This window comes from Zalophus californianus, chromosome 4, assembly GCF_009762305.2.
Source record: "Zalophus californianus isolate mZalCal1 chromosome 4, mZalCal1.pri.v2, whole genome shotgun sequence".
NCBI classification, from domain to species: Eukaryota; Metazoa; Chordata; class Mammalia; order Carnivora; family Otariidae; genus Zalophus; species Zalophus californianus.
The window spans coordinates 188,053,190-188,071,474 of NC_045598.1; the positions used below are offsets into that span (position 1 = coordinate 188,053,190).

Consider the following 18,285-nt stretch of genomic DNA (forward strand, 5'->3'; position numbering starts at 1 on the left):
GTCTGGTTTTCTTCAACAACAACAAACAAGCAAACAAACAACCCCACCAGAGTGAGAAACCAGGAACAGATGAGAGCAGTCTCCTGCAAAGGTAGACTGGAATGAGGTGCGAGGGGTAAGAGAGGCAGTGACCCTTCTCCGGGTAATACCTTTTGTATAGTTTTGACTCTGGGAACCATTTTCATGTTGGAAGGAAGGGGGAGAGAGGGAGGGGGAGGGAAGGAGGGAGGGAGGAAGAAAGATGGGGGAGCCCTGTGAAGGCATACAAACAGAAACAAATGAGCCTAACTACATTTCAAACAAATAGCATAATTACCTTGACAGGAAGGATTAAAGGACAAACCCAATCAACGTCTGATCATGGTACCTTGTATATTTATCCGGTATAAAGACAGAAAGGGCACACACAACTCTTAAATTCTACTTAAAGGTTTGTTTTTATAGTGACGTTGCTTGGTAATTCTGAAACTACTTTCTATACACTGTAGGACTAAGAAAATGAGTAAATATATCGGTAATACCGGGAGCCAGATTTCCCACTGTTAGAGAAGGAAAATATAAATATAACACAGGGAAAGCGTGGAAAGACCCCTCAGGTTTTGGACTGGAATTAGAGATAGTAGAGTATGAACTCTAGATAACACTATGAACTTCTCAAAAGGCCTGCAAGCAATGGTATATTCAGTGCCTGATTTTGGTTTCTAAATACCATTTGCCAACAAAAGGAACTAGAACACTGGAGAGGGATGTCTGATTTCAAAGCTGGGACAGGGAAAGTACAAAATGAACATATATATCTCCATCCAGAATGTAAAGAAAGGCTCAAAAACTGATGAGGACCATATCAAAGGATACAAGAGCCAGCTTGAAGGGCTCCCACTGACCAAATCTAGCCAATGGGCTGCAAAATAAAGAATGAAAGCAATGGATTAGAACCCACTAAATAAAGATCCCTAAGTCCACAGTAATGATGGACGGCTGGCTGGCTGGCTGGCTGGATGGATGGACAGACGGAGGCAGGGAGGAACTGAGAGAAGGACAGGAAAGCTCTTACTTGTATGAGAATGCTAACCAGTAAATGGATAAGTAATGATGAAGTTAGACCATCACCTTCTGGCAACCATCAACTGACTCGGGTAAAAATCTTCAGTGAATGCCAGATCAAGTAGGTAAAAGTTTGATGAAAAACACTATATTTACATGGTTTCAAAGTATTTTCCCACAAAGTATTTATTAACTACAAAAAAGAATATAGTTAACTTTACACTGGAGAAACCTAGCCAACTCCACTGCAGCCAACAATCAAAGTGACGGCCAGGGCGCCTGGGTGGCGCAGTCGTTGAGCGTCTGCCTTCGGCTGATCCCAGGGTCCTGGGATCGAGCCCCGCATCGGGCTCCCTGCTCCACGGGAAGCCTGCTTTTCCCTCTCCCACTCCCCCTGCTTGTGTTCCCTTTCTCGCTGTGTCTCTCTCTGTCAAATAAATAAATAAAATCTTTAAGAAAAAAAAAAGTGACGGCCAATAATGGGACGAACCAACCTCACGCGTTTCCTGATATAATGCAATAAAGACCCAACATCACTTATGCTGCATCCCCCCACCCATAGCAACATGTATAACATCATAATCATGAAGCAACCTCAGGCAAACCCAAACTTCGGAACATTCTATAACATAAATGGCTGGTATTCTTCAAAAATATCAGTATCACAAAAGACACCGAAAAGCTGAGAAACTATACCAGATTAAATATTACTAAATGATGTGGAAACTAAATGCAATGTGTGATCCTGAGCTGGATCCTGGCTCTAGAAATAGAACTGCTGTACTGGGACAGTTAGTAGAATTGAGTAGATAAAGGTATTCTACCAGTTTTAAATTTCCTGATTTTAATCACCTTACTATGTTTTGGTATATAAATGATCTTGTTCTTAGGAAATACACACTTAGGGATTCAGGGCAGGGGCATCAGGTCTGCAACTTACTCTGCAATGGCCCTAAAAACTGTATGTAAACACACAGAGTTCAAATAATAAAGCAAATGATAACCATGGGAAATCTGGATGAGGAGTATACCAGAGTTCTTGGCACCATTCTGGAAACTTGAATTTTTTGGACGTTTTAAGTTACTTCAAAATCAAAAGTTAAAAAAATTAGAATTCTGGTAAACTCAATCATAGAACAAGTCTATTAAAAACGAATGTGGGGGCACCTGGTTGACTCAGTGAGTAGAACATGCAACTCTTGATCTCAGGGTCATGATTTCAAGCCCCACACTGGGCATAGAGATTATTTGAAAATACATATATACATAAATCCTAAAAACACCTTAATTTAAAAAAATAGCATGTGTTTTTGCAAATATAAGAGCACTGAAACATACACATTTGGGAATATAAATGAAATTAGAAAAGACAAATTACAGACTTAGATCATAAGCCACAAGCAGAATGGTCATTCTTCCACTCATAACCCACAGGTGCTCCTCCAACAAGCTGGCCACTGGGTTGGGCGCTGGGAATGTGGTGTCACAGCAGTACACAGAGCACTGAAAAAGCCACCATGGGGGCATGGTGATAAAAGTGACACCATGACAGCTGTCAGACCCTTCATAATGAACCAAGTCTTGCATGAAGGCTAATTCCTTTTCCCTGAAAAAATTAAAACCCTGGAATAAGACTGGAGATATATCTTCAAAAGAATTAGAGAGAAGTTGACTCAGGAAGAAATACTGAAGGAGTTATGATTTTTAAGCAAGCTAAAGGAAGTTGGAGGAAGCATGGTAAAAATCCTATAGCAGAAATAAAATAAGAACAGGAGACTTCAACAAGTAGAACTAGCAGGCATCTGTGGGGCACCTGGGTGGCTCAGTCGGTTGGGCGGCTGCCTTTGGCTCAGGTCATGATCCCAGGGTCCTGGGATCGAGCCCCACATTGGGCTCCTTGCTCAGCAGGGAGCCTGCTTCTCCCCCTGCTTGTGCTCTCTCTCTCTCCCCCTCTCTCTCTGTCAAATAAATAAAATCTTTAAAAAAAAAAAAAAAGGACTAGCAGACATCTAAGAGCACTCCACCCAATAAGTGCAGAATACATATTCTTCTCAAGCATACATGGAACATTCTGCAGGAGAGACAACATGCTAGATCATAAAATATATCTCAGTAAATTTAAATGAACTAAAATCACACAAAGTATGATCTCTAACTACAACAGAATTATATTAGAAATCAATAACAGATGGAAATTTGGGGAATTTACAAATATTTGCAAATTAAATAGCACACACATGAAATTTCTAGGGAGAATTATGGAACATATTAAAACAAATTAATTTTCAAAAATTCTAACTGAATAATGAAAACTCAAAAAATTAAAGAAAATCGTATTTGATAGCCAACTTCAAACATATGGAGAGGAAAGACCTAGAAATCACAATTCCCTGGGGTGCCTGGGTGGCTCAGTCGATAAGTGTCTGCCTTCAGCTCAGGTCATGATCCCAGGGTCCTGGGATCAAGCCCTGCATTGGGCTCCCTGCTCCGCAGGAAGCCTGCTTCTCCCTCTCCCACTCCCCCTGCTTGTGTTTCCTCTCTCGCTGTGTCTCTGTCAAATAAATAAATAAAATCTTTAAAGAAAAGAAATCACAATTCCTGTAATTCTCACACTAACTCAGTATAATGAGAGGAAAATCTTTACCTAGGAAACAGTGAAATTCTGAGCCTAAGACAGGTTAAACTCAGCACAAACTGCACTAGACAATGTGATGATTTTAAAATAGAATTCTAAAGTTAGAACATTGCTGAAAAGCTACAAAAATGTTCCCAAAAAACAGAAATAGAGAGGAAGTCTATCCCCATGTCGCATACAAATGCAAGCTTATTTTTGTTTACTCACAGCACTAATTTCTTTAACCAAAGCATTTTAATTAAGATAAATAATCAATATTACACTTCTCTTGTCAAGTCTAGTTAATGAATTTACTCTGCTATGTAACCATAAAATGTCTAGGATAGATCTAAAATTAGTGAAAATAGCTTTGTATGGTTTGTGGAACTCTTCTCAAAGTTCCAAGCTTTTAAAATAGATCTGAGAAGTATTTCTATATTATCTTTTCCCTTGTGAAACAAACAACAGATACCGTTGTCAAAATTCTGTTACTACAGATGATGATTCATGATCACCGTGTTCTAACTAATCTGCTGGACAAAAGGCACTCTCTAGATACTATAAGCAAACAAAATGGATATAAGGAAGACAATGACCTTAATCCAGGAGACTTAGAATCTATTTCAAAACTGGGTTTTTTATCTCATTGGTTAGCAAAATGAAATCAACCAAATGCTTTCTTTGAATGTTCTGTATCATGACTCTACTTTTAGTGTGATGAAAAGAAAAGCCTTAAGTATGACTTTCTTAGGTCAATTAGCAACAATCATTACTAGAAGGTGAGTAATGCAGAAATTCATTAATAGCAAAGCTTCCACCTACCTTAGACCTAAATAAACCTACACTGAACTCTGAATGCTAAATAAAGAGATGAGGTCCCAATGAAGAAAAAAAAAATAGTAAGAAATCAAATAGGCAAAGAGGTTTTAATAAATGATTCCTATAGAAAGGAACAGAGTATGGTGGTTATGAGGACAGATGCTGGAGACAAACTCATGCGTCTGAATTCCCACATCACCACTTACTAGCTGTGACCTTGAGCAAGTCAGTGAACGTTTCTGGATCTCAAATTCCTCATCTACAAACTAGGGATAGGAACAGCACCTACTTCCTAAAATTTTTGTAAGGATTAAATTGCTTTATATGGAAAGTTTATATACAACACTTTGTATCTTAGATATGACACCAAAAGCACAAGCAACAAGGAAAACACAGATAAACTGGACTTCAACAAAATTTAAAACATCTCTGCTTCAAAGGTCACCATCAAGAAAGTAAAAAGACAACACAAAGAATAAGAGGAAATTTTTAAAAATCATGTATCAGATAAGGGAGCTATATCCAGAATATAAAAAGATCTGTTACAAGTCAGTAACAAAAAGACAAATAACTCAAGTAAAAAATGGTTTGTAAAGGATCTGAATAGACATTTTTCCACAGAAAATATACAAATAGCAATAAGCACAATGAAAAGATGCTCAGCATCATTAGCTATAAGGGAAAGGCGAAACACAACTACAACGAGATACCACTTCACACTCACTAGAATGACTACGCTCAAAAGGATAGTAACAGGTGTTGGCAAGGATGTAGAGAAAATGGAAGTCTCATACACCACCAATGAGAATATAAAATGGTACAACCACTTTGGAAAACAATCTGGCAGTTCCTCAAAAAGTTAAACACTGTGTCACCATATGACCCAGCACTTCTATTTACTAGGCTTATGCATAAGAGAACTGAAAACATACATCCACACAAAAACTTGTACGTTGAATGTTCATAGTACCATTACTGATGATAGCCAAAAAGTAGAAACAACCCAAATGCCCATCAACTGATGAATGGGTAAACAAAAAGTGGTCTATTCATACAAAATAGTATTACCAGCAGTAAAAAGAAAAGTATTGATTCATGCTACAGCACAGATGAACCTTGAAAACATTATGTTAAGTGAAAACAATCACATTGTTGTATGGTTCCATTTACATGAAATGTCTAGAACAGGCAAATCCACGGAGACAGATGAGTGACTGCCTAGGACTAAGTGGGGAGTGACTGCTAAGGGGCACGGGACTTGCTGCTGGGGTGATAAAATGCCCTAAGACTGACTGTGATGATATATGCACAAATCTGGGAATATAATAAAAACCACAGAATTGTATACTTTAAAGGGGCAGATTATATTAAAGCTGTTTAAGAAAAAAGCTCCTTAGAACAGTGCCTTCACACAGTACGCAAATTGCTTATTTTTATTATAGGCAGAAGAAAATCCCCTCAACATGAAAAAGGGAAAGCAAATTTGAATTAACTGAAATTGGCCAAAAAATCATTTCACCTGAAACAGTTGCTGAATGGACAGGACATATTCAGAAGTGACAAGAAATAAAACAATTTGACCCCACGAAGCATTCTACTTCAAATGCAGATCAAGGGCTTAGAAGCCTAGCTGCTAGAAATGACTAGAGGAGAAGCTTAGTTCTTATAATAAACTTTGGAGCAAGCATCCAAAGACTGTCAAGACTGTCAAACTCTTTCCCTTCTGGCCTTCGAAATAGTTGTAGGAAAAGCGGGCAGGAAAAAAAATTTCTGAAACAGGTTGTTTTGAATAGTATATCCATTTAAATTTCAAAAATAAAATGGAAGTGATGCAATTCTGTCATAACTTCATGTGGATGCGTTTTCTAGGGAGCTGAACAATTTTATAACCTTGAAGAGAACGTTCACTGTTCAGATTTAGAGACTAAGGAGAATCATAACCACATTGCTCCTAGGAGTTATGAAGTGATTCCCTACCAACCCATTTGCCAGGGTTTAAACAGCAGAAAAGAAACTGTTGCATAGGAAAAATTTTCCTCCATCTTTCAACGGTTCTTCTGGCTGGTCTAAGAATAAAATTGACATGAGACAAATTAACCATAAAATCAAATTTAATTTCATACATTTGGGAACCCCACATACATGAGAGGTACAAAGACAGATAAAATGAGGGATCTATGCCATCCTGAGCTAAGGAATGGGATAGGCCTAGGGTTTTAAGAGGGAGGAGCACAATTCACAGGGCAATAAAAGGAAAAGCACATGATTGGTAATTAGTTATATGCCCTGCTATACCGATGGGCCATTCAGATGAAATTTACCTCCAGTAATAACTCTTATTCTGGGAATACCAAATTGAGATTCTTCTAGGTAGCCAGTGGAGGGACAAAAGTTTCTCTTGATCCCACAGAGTTCCAATTGCCTTCAGCTCAAAAGAGTCCACATGCCAAAGAGGCACAGTTTAGGAAGACTTGCTCTGAACTCCCTCAAGACTATGGCCTGAAAGATCAGACCTTAGTAAGTGAGGAAGAGGCTGTGGTCAGCCCTGGCACCAGAGCCCCCATAAGCAGAGGCCAGAAGGCACAAGTGGCAGGAACTGGAAGGTAGGGGGGAGAGCAGAACCTCAATGTTCTACTTGCTCTCCCTCGGAAACAAAGATCAAGTCCACGTTTCTTTAATTTGGGACGGCTGCAGAAGATGCCCTCAAACACCCAATGCTGGTTTCCGGGTTCTTTCCCGCCAGCTTCAACCTCTACAGCAGGATCCCCACACATTCCCATATAACAAAGCCCACAGACCATCCCTTCTACCCCCAGTACTCTAAACTCAGTTTCATTTCCATTCAACCTTATTTTGAAAAGTTTCATAAATAAAAAATATGTATTCTTTTTTTTATCTCAATAAATGACTGCTTTTCTGATAGCTCAAAGCTACTTCTACTTGTTGTAAACATCTAATTCTCCTGAAAGTAGTGGTCGACACACTAAAATTCAGTACTTTCCATCAGGCATAACTAGCCAGATTGGGCTCAGCTTCTATTGACCAAATACCAATGCATCTAACACTGATTTGATTGTTCATCTCTTTCAGCTGGTGGGGGGGTGTCATTCAGTTCTTCAGCCCATCCCCAAATTATTTTCTCATCACCAACTCAGGTCCCCTGAAAACAAAGCCACCTGTTTTCCTTTCTCTATACCTTCCATAAACCCTAATAGGAGGGGCGCCTGGGTGGCTCAGTTGGTTGGGCGACTGCCTTCAGCTCGGGTCATGATCCTGGAGTCCCAGGATCGAGTCCCACATCGGGCTCCCTGCTCGGCGGGGAGTCTGCTTCTCCCTCTGACCCTCTTCCCCTTCATGCTCTCTATCTCTCATTCTCTCTCTCTCAAATAAATAAATAAAATCTTAAAAAAAAAAAAAAAACCCTAACAGGAAACCAGCACCATTGTATGTCAATTATATCTCAATAAACTAAGGGGGGAAAATTTTAAAAATTTTAAAAAAAAGAAAAAAAGAAACTATCACGAAACATCAGTCTAAAGGAAGGATTCAACACAGATGTTAAAACAAAAACCTGCAAACCTGAAGCAATTTCATTTCAGAATGGAGATACACAATGAGATTAACGTAAATGCATTGGTCACAAAGCATTTATTAACATGACTATCTGATTTCTATTCTTCAAAAGAAGAAAATTTTTCATTTCTTTTTATTTACCTTTTGTCATTGATTCTAACTAACCCAGAAAATAATAGAGCTCATTATGAAATAATTAGGCACTGCAATAAGAGATTTTGCTATATTAATTAACAGAAATTAAGAAAGGAAAACCCACCTCTGTAAAAGACACAAAATTTCTTTCTCTGTTAAGAATACATATACAAAATGCAATCAAGATTGAAGTTCACGATGAGAGGGCACAAACCACAAAATCAGAGCAAAGTCATTACTATGAATAAATTCAAAATTAACTGGACAAGCATGCTCAATGCATTCAAAGAATTTTAAATCATTGCAAATCATTCACTTAACCATGCTGGAGGAAGAATTCCCCTCTTCAACAGACAACATAAATCAACAGGGTGCCCCATCAAACAAGGACCAAACCATAATCAGGTTTTTAACAGTTCTGATTTAAAGTTACTTAAATCAGAATGTTCCAAAGATCACAATCCAGAAATTTTAACCATTCATTCACACCACCATGAAACAAGCACTTAAAAAAAGAACCAAAAGAAACTAAGCACATAGATCATGTACCTGGATCAATGAGAACTTCTTGTGCCCCTGGAAGAAAGAACAGATTATGGTCTTTTATTTGGAAAACAAAACTACTTTTAAAGACAACTACTAATCACATTTCATGATTCACATCGCCTTGTAAATTCTGAGACACTTCTATCTGATCCGGAGAGCAATTCTGAGTAAGAGTATGTCACAAGTTCAGTGCCTTTTTGCTTTAGGAGGCAAGATAGAACAGCTGCCATTAGTCATACCCTGCACAAACTGTGGAGGGCCTTGCCTCCTGCCCTCCCACCCTCCAAGCGCATGCTCCCCCAACCTCCTTAACCAAGTACGAGAATTTCTTATTCCCACAGATAAGCCAAATGACCAAGGAATAATAATCTGTTTGTGCAAATATATGCCCACAGCTTGGAATGGAGGGCAAAGTTGTTGCAAGGAACTCAGCGCCATCCTCCTGAAATCTCACGCTCACACTCACTCACACACACACTCACTGAATTACTGGATGCTTCACAAGCGAAGGATTTCCAACTTTTAGTAGGTACAATGCAAAATAGTTAACTTCATTATTATCAAGAAGCTTTGAAAGCCTTGATCATCTGCTGAACTACCCAAGTATCAATGAGATCCAATTAGCCTTCTCTGCAGAAGGTAATTTCCCATGACAGCAAAACACACCCTAAGAAGTACTGGTTCCAAGAGTTGTGTTTATCACTAGCTACAATCATTTTAACATTCAAAAGAGTATATTCCAATGATACGTATTCTTACTGAAATAGCACAGTTATTTAATTGTTTATATAGAGAATAGGTCCCACAATCCTATTTAAGAGCTGTTTGGTGTACTGCAACGTCTATATTTAAATGCAGACAAAAAAATCACTGTAATCTAGAAGCCACGATTATAATAAACAAACAGGTGCTTTCTACTGAATGCCAACTACACGCCAAGCCAAACACTTGACAGCCACTGTGTGTAATTCTGAGAGCTGCCCTGCAAAGTACACAGGGATGATTAAGCCCGCACACTGCTGAGGAGACCGGCAGTCAGAGGGGCCAGGGATGCCCCACCGTCACTCTGTCCCCACCGCCATGCCCAGGGATAGAGCAGACAGATCTGCCCTGAGGGGACACTCAGCTGTGTGGACCCTTGGGGAATGGGGGGTTTCCAGATAACCCTAGAAACTTTTTGTTCAGTGAAAAGCTTGATCAAATATACTACACTGTGCCATATCCATGAAACAGGGGGTGCGACTGGAACTTTTTTCTGCCTCTGCTCAGAGTCATCAATTATTTGACCTCTCAGCACATGGAGTGATGGACTGGGCCCCATACTAAGTGCACTCCAATTGCAGAGCCTTTAAAGTTCTCCTATTCAATGTGTAAAAATCTTTGTCTCGTGTCTCATGCAGACAGCCAACTATCACTTCTCACTGGTGTGGACAGACCGTCTGGAACAACCCTCTTCTGCCTTTTACATTCCCTTCATCTTATCTAATGGGAGTCGGTAAGCCACATGGCCCAGATAGTTTTTTCAAACAGCACAGGAAAAGCCCAGCTGCAAAAAAAATGGACAGCTTTTTACCAAATGGACTTTATCTAATTAGACTTCCTGGAAGCCTTTCATTAGCTCATTTCTAGGCACTTAATAGTTTTCTGATTGGGAAGAGGAGTATGTGCACTTTGCTGTCTGTTATCTGGCTCGGAAGGCCTCTCGTCTTATGTGGGTGGGGGGCGGGGGAAGAGCGGGTGCTATCCAAAGAAATCACACACTGAAAGAAAGGGTGTCCTCCAGCCAGGTCTCCATGGACAGAAGCACCTTGACGTGCTCAGAAATTTGATTATCAGCATCATCAGGCTCCAGTGGACTGATTTCACGTTAACCAAACTCCTAAGAGACTCACATAAAAAAAGTGGAGGTTGAACTTATTAATGTAATAGAAGATATAATTATCAATCAGACCAAAATATCTCAGTTCAACAATCAGCACTCTTCTCCTCAACAGCCCAATCACAGGCAGGAGGTTACGTGGTGAGCACGGATGGAAGCCAAGCAGGAAGGTGTTTTCCCAGATTAACTGGGACTCCCTTCCTGTTACAGGGACAGATCTGCTGCCTAGACGAGCAATCAAGGCTGATCACTATGACTCTCAAGGTCAACACTCATGTAACTCTCCCTCTGCCACTCTTTCTAGGCTGACCGAGCCCTGACTCATGGATAGATGCCCTTGAAGATCTACAGACAGGCTGACACCCCCAAACACCTGAAGCCAGTCTCTGGGAGCCAAGACCCCTGCTCTGACACTTGCTAGCTCCGTGAGTCTGGTCAGGTTGCTCACCCTGTCTATGCCTCAATTTTCACATCTGTACAATGGGCACAATAATCAAGGCTACTCGGCTGGGTTGCTGTGAGGATGAAGGGATAACATTGGTTTATGTAAAGCACTGAGAATCCTGTGTAGCACATTTTAAGTGCTCAACAAATGGTAACTGTTAAGGTGATTTCACAAACCTCCCTTCTAATCATCTTTCATACTTCCTCATTTTCCCATTTACAAGTTCTTGGGCAGCGCCCTTCTGCTCCACCCCATGACCTGTGGAAAGTGAAAGGAAGGAGCCCCTTCCTCCCCGCTGCTCTGGTTTCCATGAGGAGGTCTCCCCCACAACAGTCCTGGACCACGTGCCCCTGCTCGTCCTCCTCACTCAAGTGGCCTGACTTCTAACTTCAGGACGTTTGAGAGGCGAGCTGCACATGTGAAACCCTCTTCTTCCTCTGGTGCTGGCCCGCCGCAGGGTCCTTGGCTTCCCGCCGAGGACAGGGGCAGGTCCTCTCATGGGAAGGACCCTGCGGTCCAGAGCCCCCTGGGATGGGAGAGTCTGTTTATTTTTGGATACAGTACAGCCTGCCGATTTTCCCGCATCCCTAAAGTTCATGGAGAATGGGGCTTTATCAGTAATAAAGGTGCCGTTTGTCTCCACCTGCCTCCTCTTCCATTTCTCGGTGGAGAAAATAGGAGTGCAGTGATTGGGCCCCCTTAAGCCCCAACAGACACTAATTAACAAAAAGTTCTGTGACTTCACATAGGTTCAGAGTGACCACACAAAGTCCCTATCTCTGGTGCTGCTGCGGAAGTCTGAGTACAGGAACTGCTGACCCTCCTCAAATAGTTCGCTCGTTTCTTAAGTGCATCTTTCTTCCCAAAACCATCATTTCATATTTTAAACCCTTAGCAATCCCCAAAGACTATAAAATGATGGCTTCGTGCAGAATAACAGCCAAAGTTCACGAGCTCTTTTATGAGATAACCACTGTGCTAAACACTTTACATAATTTCTCTGTGATCCTCACAATTCTCCAAAGCAGACATTAGCATCCTTGTTTTTCAAATGAGAAAAAAACTCAGCAAGTATGGACTCAGGTTCACAAGGCCAAGTGGCAGCGTGCGCACTCCTACCCAATCAAAACACGAGGCTTGGTCCCTGCAACCAAATCATCCCCCACTGATGAACACACGGGGAACTCAGAGTTCTTCAGCGTCAAGGCTCTCCACAGACTGTTTCCACCTCTTTTATGAAAGCATGGCTGACTGGTCTCTAATATCGGAAGAAAAGTCCAATTTCACCACTGTTCACACAGCACACCTGAATTTTCAGAGAGGTGACAGAATAAAAATAAGGTATCACTGGAACACCTAGACATAATGGACACTGTACTATTCTGAAGCACTAAACAAAAATATCAAATTAAAGGAACATTGGTTAAGTCTTTCACAAACAGGAAAATTAAGACTTTTCAAAGGTGCAACAGCACCCCCTATGGCCACAGAGAGGCTTTCCAAGTTGCTGGAAAAGGTGCAACAAAAATTGCCTGCGTGCTAAGAAAAGATCAGTAAGATTTTTTAAAAATAGGATGCTCAGAGACCTTACTAAAAGCTGAGCTAGCACATACGAAATTCTGCTGTAGGAAAGGGAGTGGTATTCAGCACTTACTCTGGAACCTTAAACAAGAATAGGCTCATGGAAACTAACCTTAACGGGAAGGGGTCTTGGGCGTCTGGCTCAGCCCCTTCATTCTCAGGGAGACTGAGACCCAGGGAGGCTGTCCTTCCAGCACTCTGTAGCAAAGCCTAGTCCTCACATCTTGCACTATACCAAAACCCAGCAGAGCTATACTAACCCTGGATGCATAAAAGTCACATCTGTGTTTTTCCAACAGTAGGTAGTCTAAGTGTCTTGCAAAATACTTCCCAAAGAGCTGGCAACTATAAATCATACAACTGTGTTGAAATACAAAAATGTTTATTTACACAGTAAAACAGCATGAGTTCTCCCCTTTTATTCCCTCTATTTTAAAAAAACGTCAAATCAACATTTTCAATTTGTTAACCTTTTAAGAATACAGAAAAAAAAATTTTCTTCACTCACAAAAGAGATAAGCTTATTCCCTGAAAACAGCTCAATATCAATTTTTCTAAACATATTGGCTATGGTCAAATTCCTAGTTACTTAAAGGTTTTAGTGAATGATTACATGGCAATATGAATTCTGAGTTGTAAAAACATACATTCTGTACAAAAAATCAAGTCCTCCAGCTTAAGGCAATTTAGTTGTTCCCCATCTTACTAGAACAACACCAATTTCTTTTTTTTTCTTTTTTTAAAGATTTTACCTATTTGAGAGAGAGAGAATGAGAGACAGAGAGCACGAGCGGGGGGGGTCAGAGGGAGAAGCAGACTCCCCGCCGAGCAGGGAGCCCGATGTGGGACTCGATCCCGGGACTCCAGGATCATGACCCGAGCCGAAGGCAGTGGCTTAACCAACTGAGCCACCCAGGCGCCCGAGAACAACACCAATTTCATCAAAACTTTATATTGTGCTAAAAAACGTCACTGGAGGGGTGTCTGGGTGGCTCAGTCGTTAAGCGTCTGCCTTGGCTCAGGTCATGATCCCGGAGTCCCGGGATCGAGTCCCACATCGGGCTCCCTGCTCGGCGGGAAGCCTGCTTCTCCCTCTCCCGCTCCCCCTGCTTGTGTTCCCTCTCTCGCTGTCTCTCTCTCTGTCAATTAAATAAATAAAATCTTTAAAATAAAATTAAAAATGTCACTGTATCTGTAGCACTTTAAATCATACTCGTATTATCATGTGCCTATATTACTGAACATGCATCAGAAACAAACCACCCTCTTCAGTATTCAAAGTTGATACTGCTAAATAATCTATGCTATTTGTGACAGTAAATGTTTATTAAGCACCTCTTAGGTGCTTTGTATAAAAGGTAGCTAATTCTCATAATCACACAAATTAAGTAACATTATTTAAATTCCACAAGTAAGGAAATATACTTGGGCCATAAAAAGCAAGGCTGACAAGGCCCAAGTCCCATAAAATCTACATATTCATCATCAGAAAGAAAACAGTCTAGATTGTTACTTTCTCTCAACATTTACTAACTTACTCTTTTCTTCCGTACTCATGACTACATAAAACCAATTCAGTCTGTATAACTTTTTCTCCCAACAAGCATCACCAGAGAAAAACAAGCACTAAGTCATTAGCAACGGGTGGATTTTCAAAGCTCACTTCTCTTTTGTACTGTCATCATTTTTAAAATGTTTTATTTTTAGTGCTTATGGAGTTAAAATATTAATTTTTACATTGTTGGCTCAGACTAAATCAACTGCGGAAGTGTCCGATTTCAGTATCTGCCCCTCTGTCTCATAGTCTCACGGACGTCTCTTCTTTTAAGGCCGTGTCAGGCTGAGACTGCGGAAGTCTGGCACTGATGAACTCACCGGCGCTCAGGAAACCAGCCAGTGGGAGGCTGGACAGCAGAGCAACAGAGCATGTGCCGCACGGTCAAAGCACCTGGGCCCCGGCCCTGAGTCAGCCCCCCCCCCTCCCCAGCTGCACAACGGGGGGCCAGGGATGTATCTCTTCCAGCCTCGATCCCTCACCCGCACAGAGGGGACACAGATACATGGGGTTCCACGCCTGCCGGGAGGCAGGACACAAGGGGAGCACTGAGCATAGCCTCTGGCCAGGGAGCTCCGGAATAATTCACAGCTATTTTGATAATGATGATGATGGTGATGATTAATAAACTAAGACAGACCAAAGAGTAGAAGTAACCACAAAGAAGAAACATCTATAAGTCAATAAACATTTCTTTTCAGATTAATTGCAGAATGCCCTAGTGATTTTTTTAATGAACGAAGTTTTGTCTATTTATTATATAGATTTACAGGTTCATATGCAAGTCTCCAAGAAAAAAAGAATTTGTGGCCTCTAACTTTTGGATACTAGGAAAGTGTAAAAAGGAAAACAAAAGGGGAATTAGAGCAAAAGACGAGGGGACTACAGAATTCTTTTGAAACTACAATAACTCAGTGTGAGGACGTCTGCTGGAAAACCATATAGCTGGGGTCTGAGCTGTCAAGGGTCTTCTAACTGCACTTGTGAATTCCTATTACCAAGTCTTAAAAAGACCTAACACTCTGTCTGACGTGGCCGCTAACGGTTATCCGGGACCACGTAGGGCAGGTCCCAGGTCCTCTACGTGCACATCTCACACACCTTCACGGGAACCCTATGAGGAAAGCACTGTCACTATTTTCCTCATCTTAGAGATATAGACAAACTGAGGCACCAAGAGATGAAACATTCCAGGTCACACTAACAGTAAATAACACCTGCATTTCAGCTGCTGAGAAAGGAACTCAAGGGAGAACATTAGGTCATCAGTTTGTCTGGTCTTCACCCCAGAGAGCAGATGCCATACAGCCCCCCCCCCCCGCTGTAGGACGAGGGGGCCACAAAGAGACAATCCTGAAGTCACCACCAAGATAAAACAACACACGAGACGAAGCGCGGTGACGGGCCCGGACTCCTGTCTGCCGGAAGGGCAGTAAAGCGGGACCGGCGTGCTGTCGGCCCTTGCCTGGGCTTTGCCGCACCGCCTTCCCATCGGCTGTCTCCAAAAGTAGCAGAGCCTGAGCTTTTTACACTCCGCGAAGCTGAAGAGAGACATTCCTCTACTGCAGTCAAAGCAGTTTTTCAAAAACAGCTGAAACCTTTTCTTTGCCTACGTTCAGCCAAGGGGGAAAATGAAACATTTCTCTAAAAAGTGTCTAGAGTCTCACTAATCACATCAGTAGAACAGTCTCAACACACTAGAACTCTTCAAACAGGGGAAACAACCACCTCCAACAAAAGGCTCCCAGAGAGAGCATGGGAGCCGGTCTTCTCGGGTTGGGGAAGGACGTGGAGCCCCACAGCAGGGCCGGCAGGACCGCAACCGGGAGGAGGCCAGTCAAGGTCCAAGCACAGGAGACAGAGGCCCGCCCAGCCTCAGACTCCACATCTCTTCTAGGCCTGCTGTACCTTCCCTCACGTAACTGGGGGCCACGGAAATCATGAGGAGCGCAGTGCTAAAGAAGGATGAAATATTTTCCAGAACCATTACAGATCCACCTGAGCAGTCCTACAAAAGGTGCCCCCGGTTCCGGCTGTGCAGCCGCAGTAAACCTGCTCCTAAAGGCCATCTGCACTCTCTGTTGGTCATGGGAAAAAGTATAATTCAGGAAACCACACATTCAGGCCACTTCCCTATCCAATACGCATTAACTACCGTGGGCTTTCTCTTTGGAGGAAAAGGTGTCTAAACACCTCATCAATCAAAACACACCTAGCAATTGTGTGTAAAGCCTTGACCTCTGTTCTTTGTTCTCATCTTCATGACTGAGGCCATAGTTCATTCATTAAGGGTCAGAAGGGTCAAGTTCATTTGACAAGCACTTGTGAGTCTGCTCCTCCGAAGATTTTTTACTCTTCATTGGTGCTGACAAACATAACCAACTCAAACTCAACTTACTAAGAGAATTTCATCAAGCCAGAAATAAGGAACAGTCCAGGCCCTGAATTAGCTGTTAAAGTCAACATCTGGGGCCAGCTTCCCTAAATACACAAAAATTAAGAAAAAGATCCAGACACCCCAGAACTTTGAGGTCAGTCTACCAAGAAACTTCATTCAAGTGTTCCAGAAATCAACCAATCATTAAAACCCATTAATAGTAAGATTCCATAAGATCAATATTCAATAAAGTCAGAAGAAAATGTCTCATGCAAGATTTCTGACTCAAGAGATTTTATATTTTATCTAAACATTTGTGAGGTGTAACCCAGAGGGGAAGTTATAAGTGACACACACCCCCACCCACCCACGTTGCTTACAGACTGTAACTGAGTCCAGGCAGGAGGAAAGTGCAGAGCTTACCTGGTCGATGTCTGTTGGCTGCTTCGGCAGGAAGTGAGCTACTCTGGAACCTTCGAGCTCCAGTCTTACCCCCAGTTCCACCAGGATAGTGATAGATGACAGAAGCCGAACATAACCCTTCAAGGGCAGCTGGGTGTGAAAAAAAAAAGCACCATCAGTAAAATTAGTGGCCCATAATGAGCTCAAACTGCAGTGGCTAAGAATGATTTAAACAGTTCGATTATGTGGAAATGCCCATGTTTCCCCAAAACAAAGATCGAACCTAAGGATCACTGGCTTGGTTACAAACAGGAACATGCCACCCATCACCTTTCCCAGGCACAGGCCCAAGCTGGCAACACCGAACACTCTCAGGAAACGCAAGGCCTCACCGAGAGGCTGGGTACACACTTGACACGGGCCAGTCTCCTCGACTCTTTAACCAAAAGTTTAGGGCTTACCAGGAGGCAGGCTCTGTGCCCGATTCTGACGCTACAGAGCTGGACGGCAGGAAATGCCCTGGATTGAAAATATTCAAAAACAAGACCAGCAAAGCAGGACCACACCGCCTCGTCCCATCACACACCCTAAATGCATCTGGCACCCTCAGAGCAAACACCGGTAAGCCCGTCTCCTCGAAGGTAGCCACGTTTTGTTCTTCTATGTGGGCAGTTACAGCCTAAGAGTCTCTAGCCGTGCCCTGGGCCAGACACGTCGTGCCACAGTGTTCGCCCCTACTTCTGCAGCGGTCCTCAAACGTGGTGGTCTTAGCGCCCCTCCACACTGTGAAAACCCACTGAGGATCACAAAGACCTTTGGTTTGTGCCGGGTACATCTACAGATACTTACCCTATCTGAAAATAAAGCTAAGAAAAGATTTAAATATGTGTTCATTTCTTTTAAAATCATAATAAGCCCATTACGTGTTACATTTTTATGAACACTATTTTCCAAAACAAAAATATATGCTGGCAGAGCAGCACTGTTTTACAGTTTTACAAACGTCTTCCACGTCTGGCTTGATACGAGGGAGCTGGACCCTCCTGTCTGCTTCTGTTCTGATCTGTTACGAAGCCACGGGTCGTGGAGCCCATGGCTTATGAGAGGCTGCAGGAGAAAGTAGCCCACAGCACACCCCCCTCCTCAGGAACCCCGCCAACTCAGCTTATCACTCCGTGAGCCCCCCATGGGCGTGGGGGCCTTTCTTCCTGGATAAGCGCCTGCTGCAGGGGCCCTAATGTTATAGCTCACTGGGGTACGGATATATTCCACCAATCAGTCAGTCTCTGGCCACTTTAAGAAACCAAATTCTGAA

At 42.2% G+C, this 18,285-nt stretch overlaps 1 protein-coding gene across 7 annotated transcripts in view; it reads right to left on the reverse strand.

The window, feature by feature from the left end:
- Positions 1–18,285, reverse strand: part of TRAPPC9 (trafficking protein particle complex 9) — a 538,722-nt gene that overhangs the window by 503,780 nt on the left and 16,657 nt on the right. For 6 of the 7 annotated variants that reach the window (XM_027598884.2, XM_027598890.2, XM_027598898.2 and 3 more), the window contains 2 exons: positions 16,992–17,120; positions 8,735–8,761 (listed from right to left, as the gene is read on the reverse strand). In XM_027598884.2, the coding sequence (XP_027454685.2) occupies positions 8,735–8,761; positions 16,992–17,120 (156 nt within the window). The remainder of the gene's footprint in view (positions 1–8,734; positions 8,762–16,991; positions 17,121–18,285) is intronic. The other variant, XM_027598876.2, reaches the window with a different exon arrangement.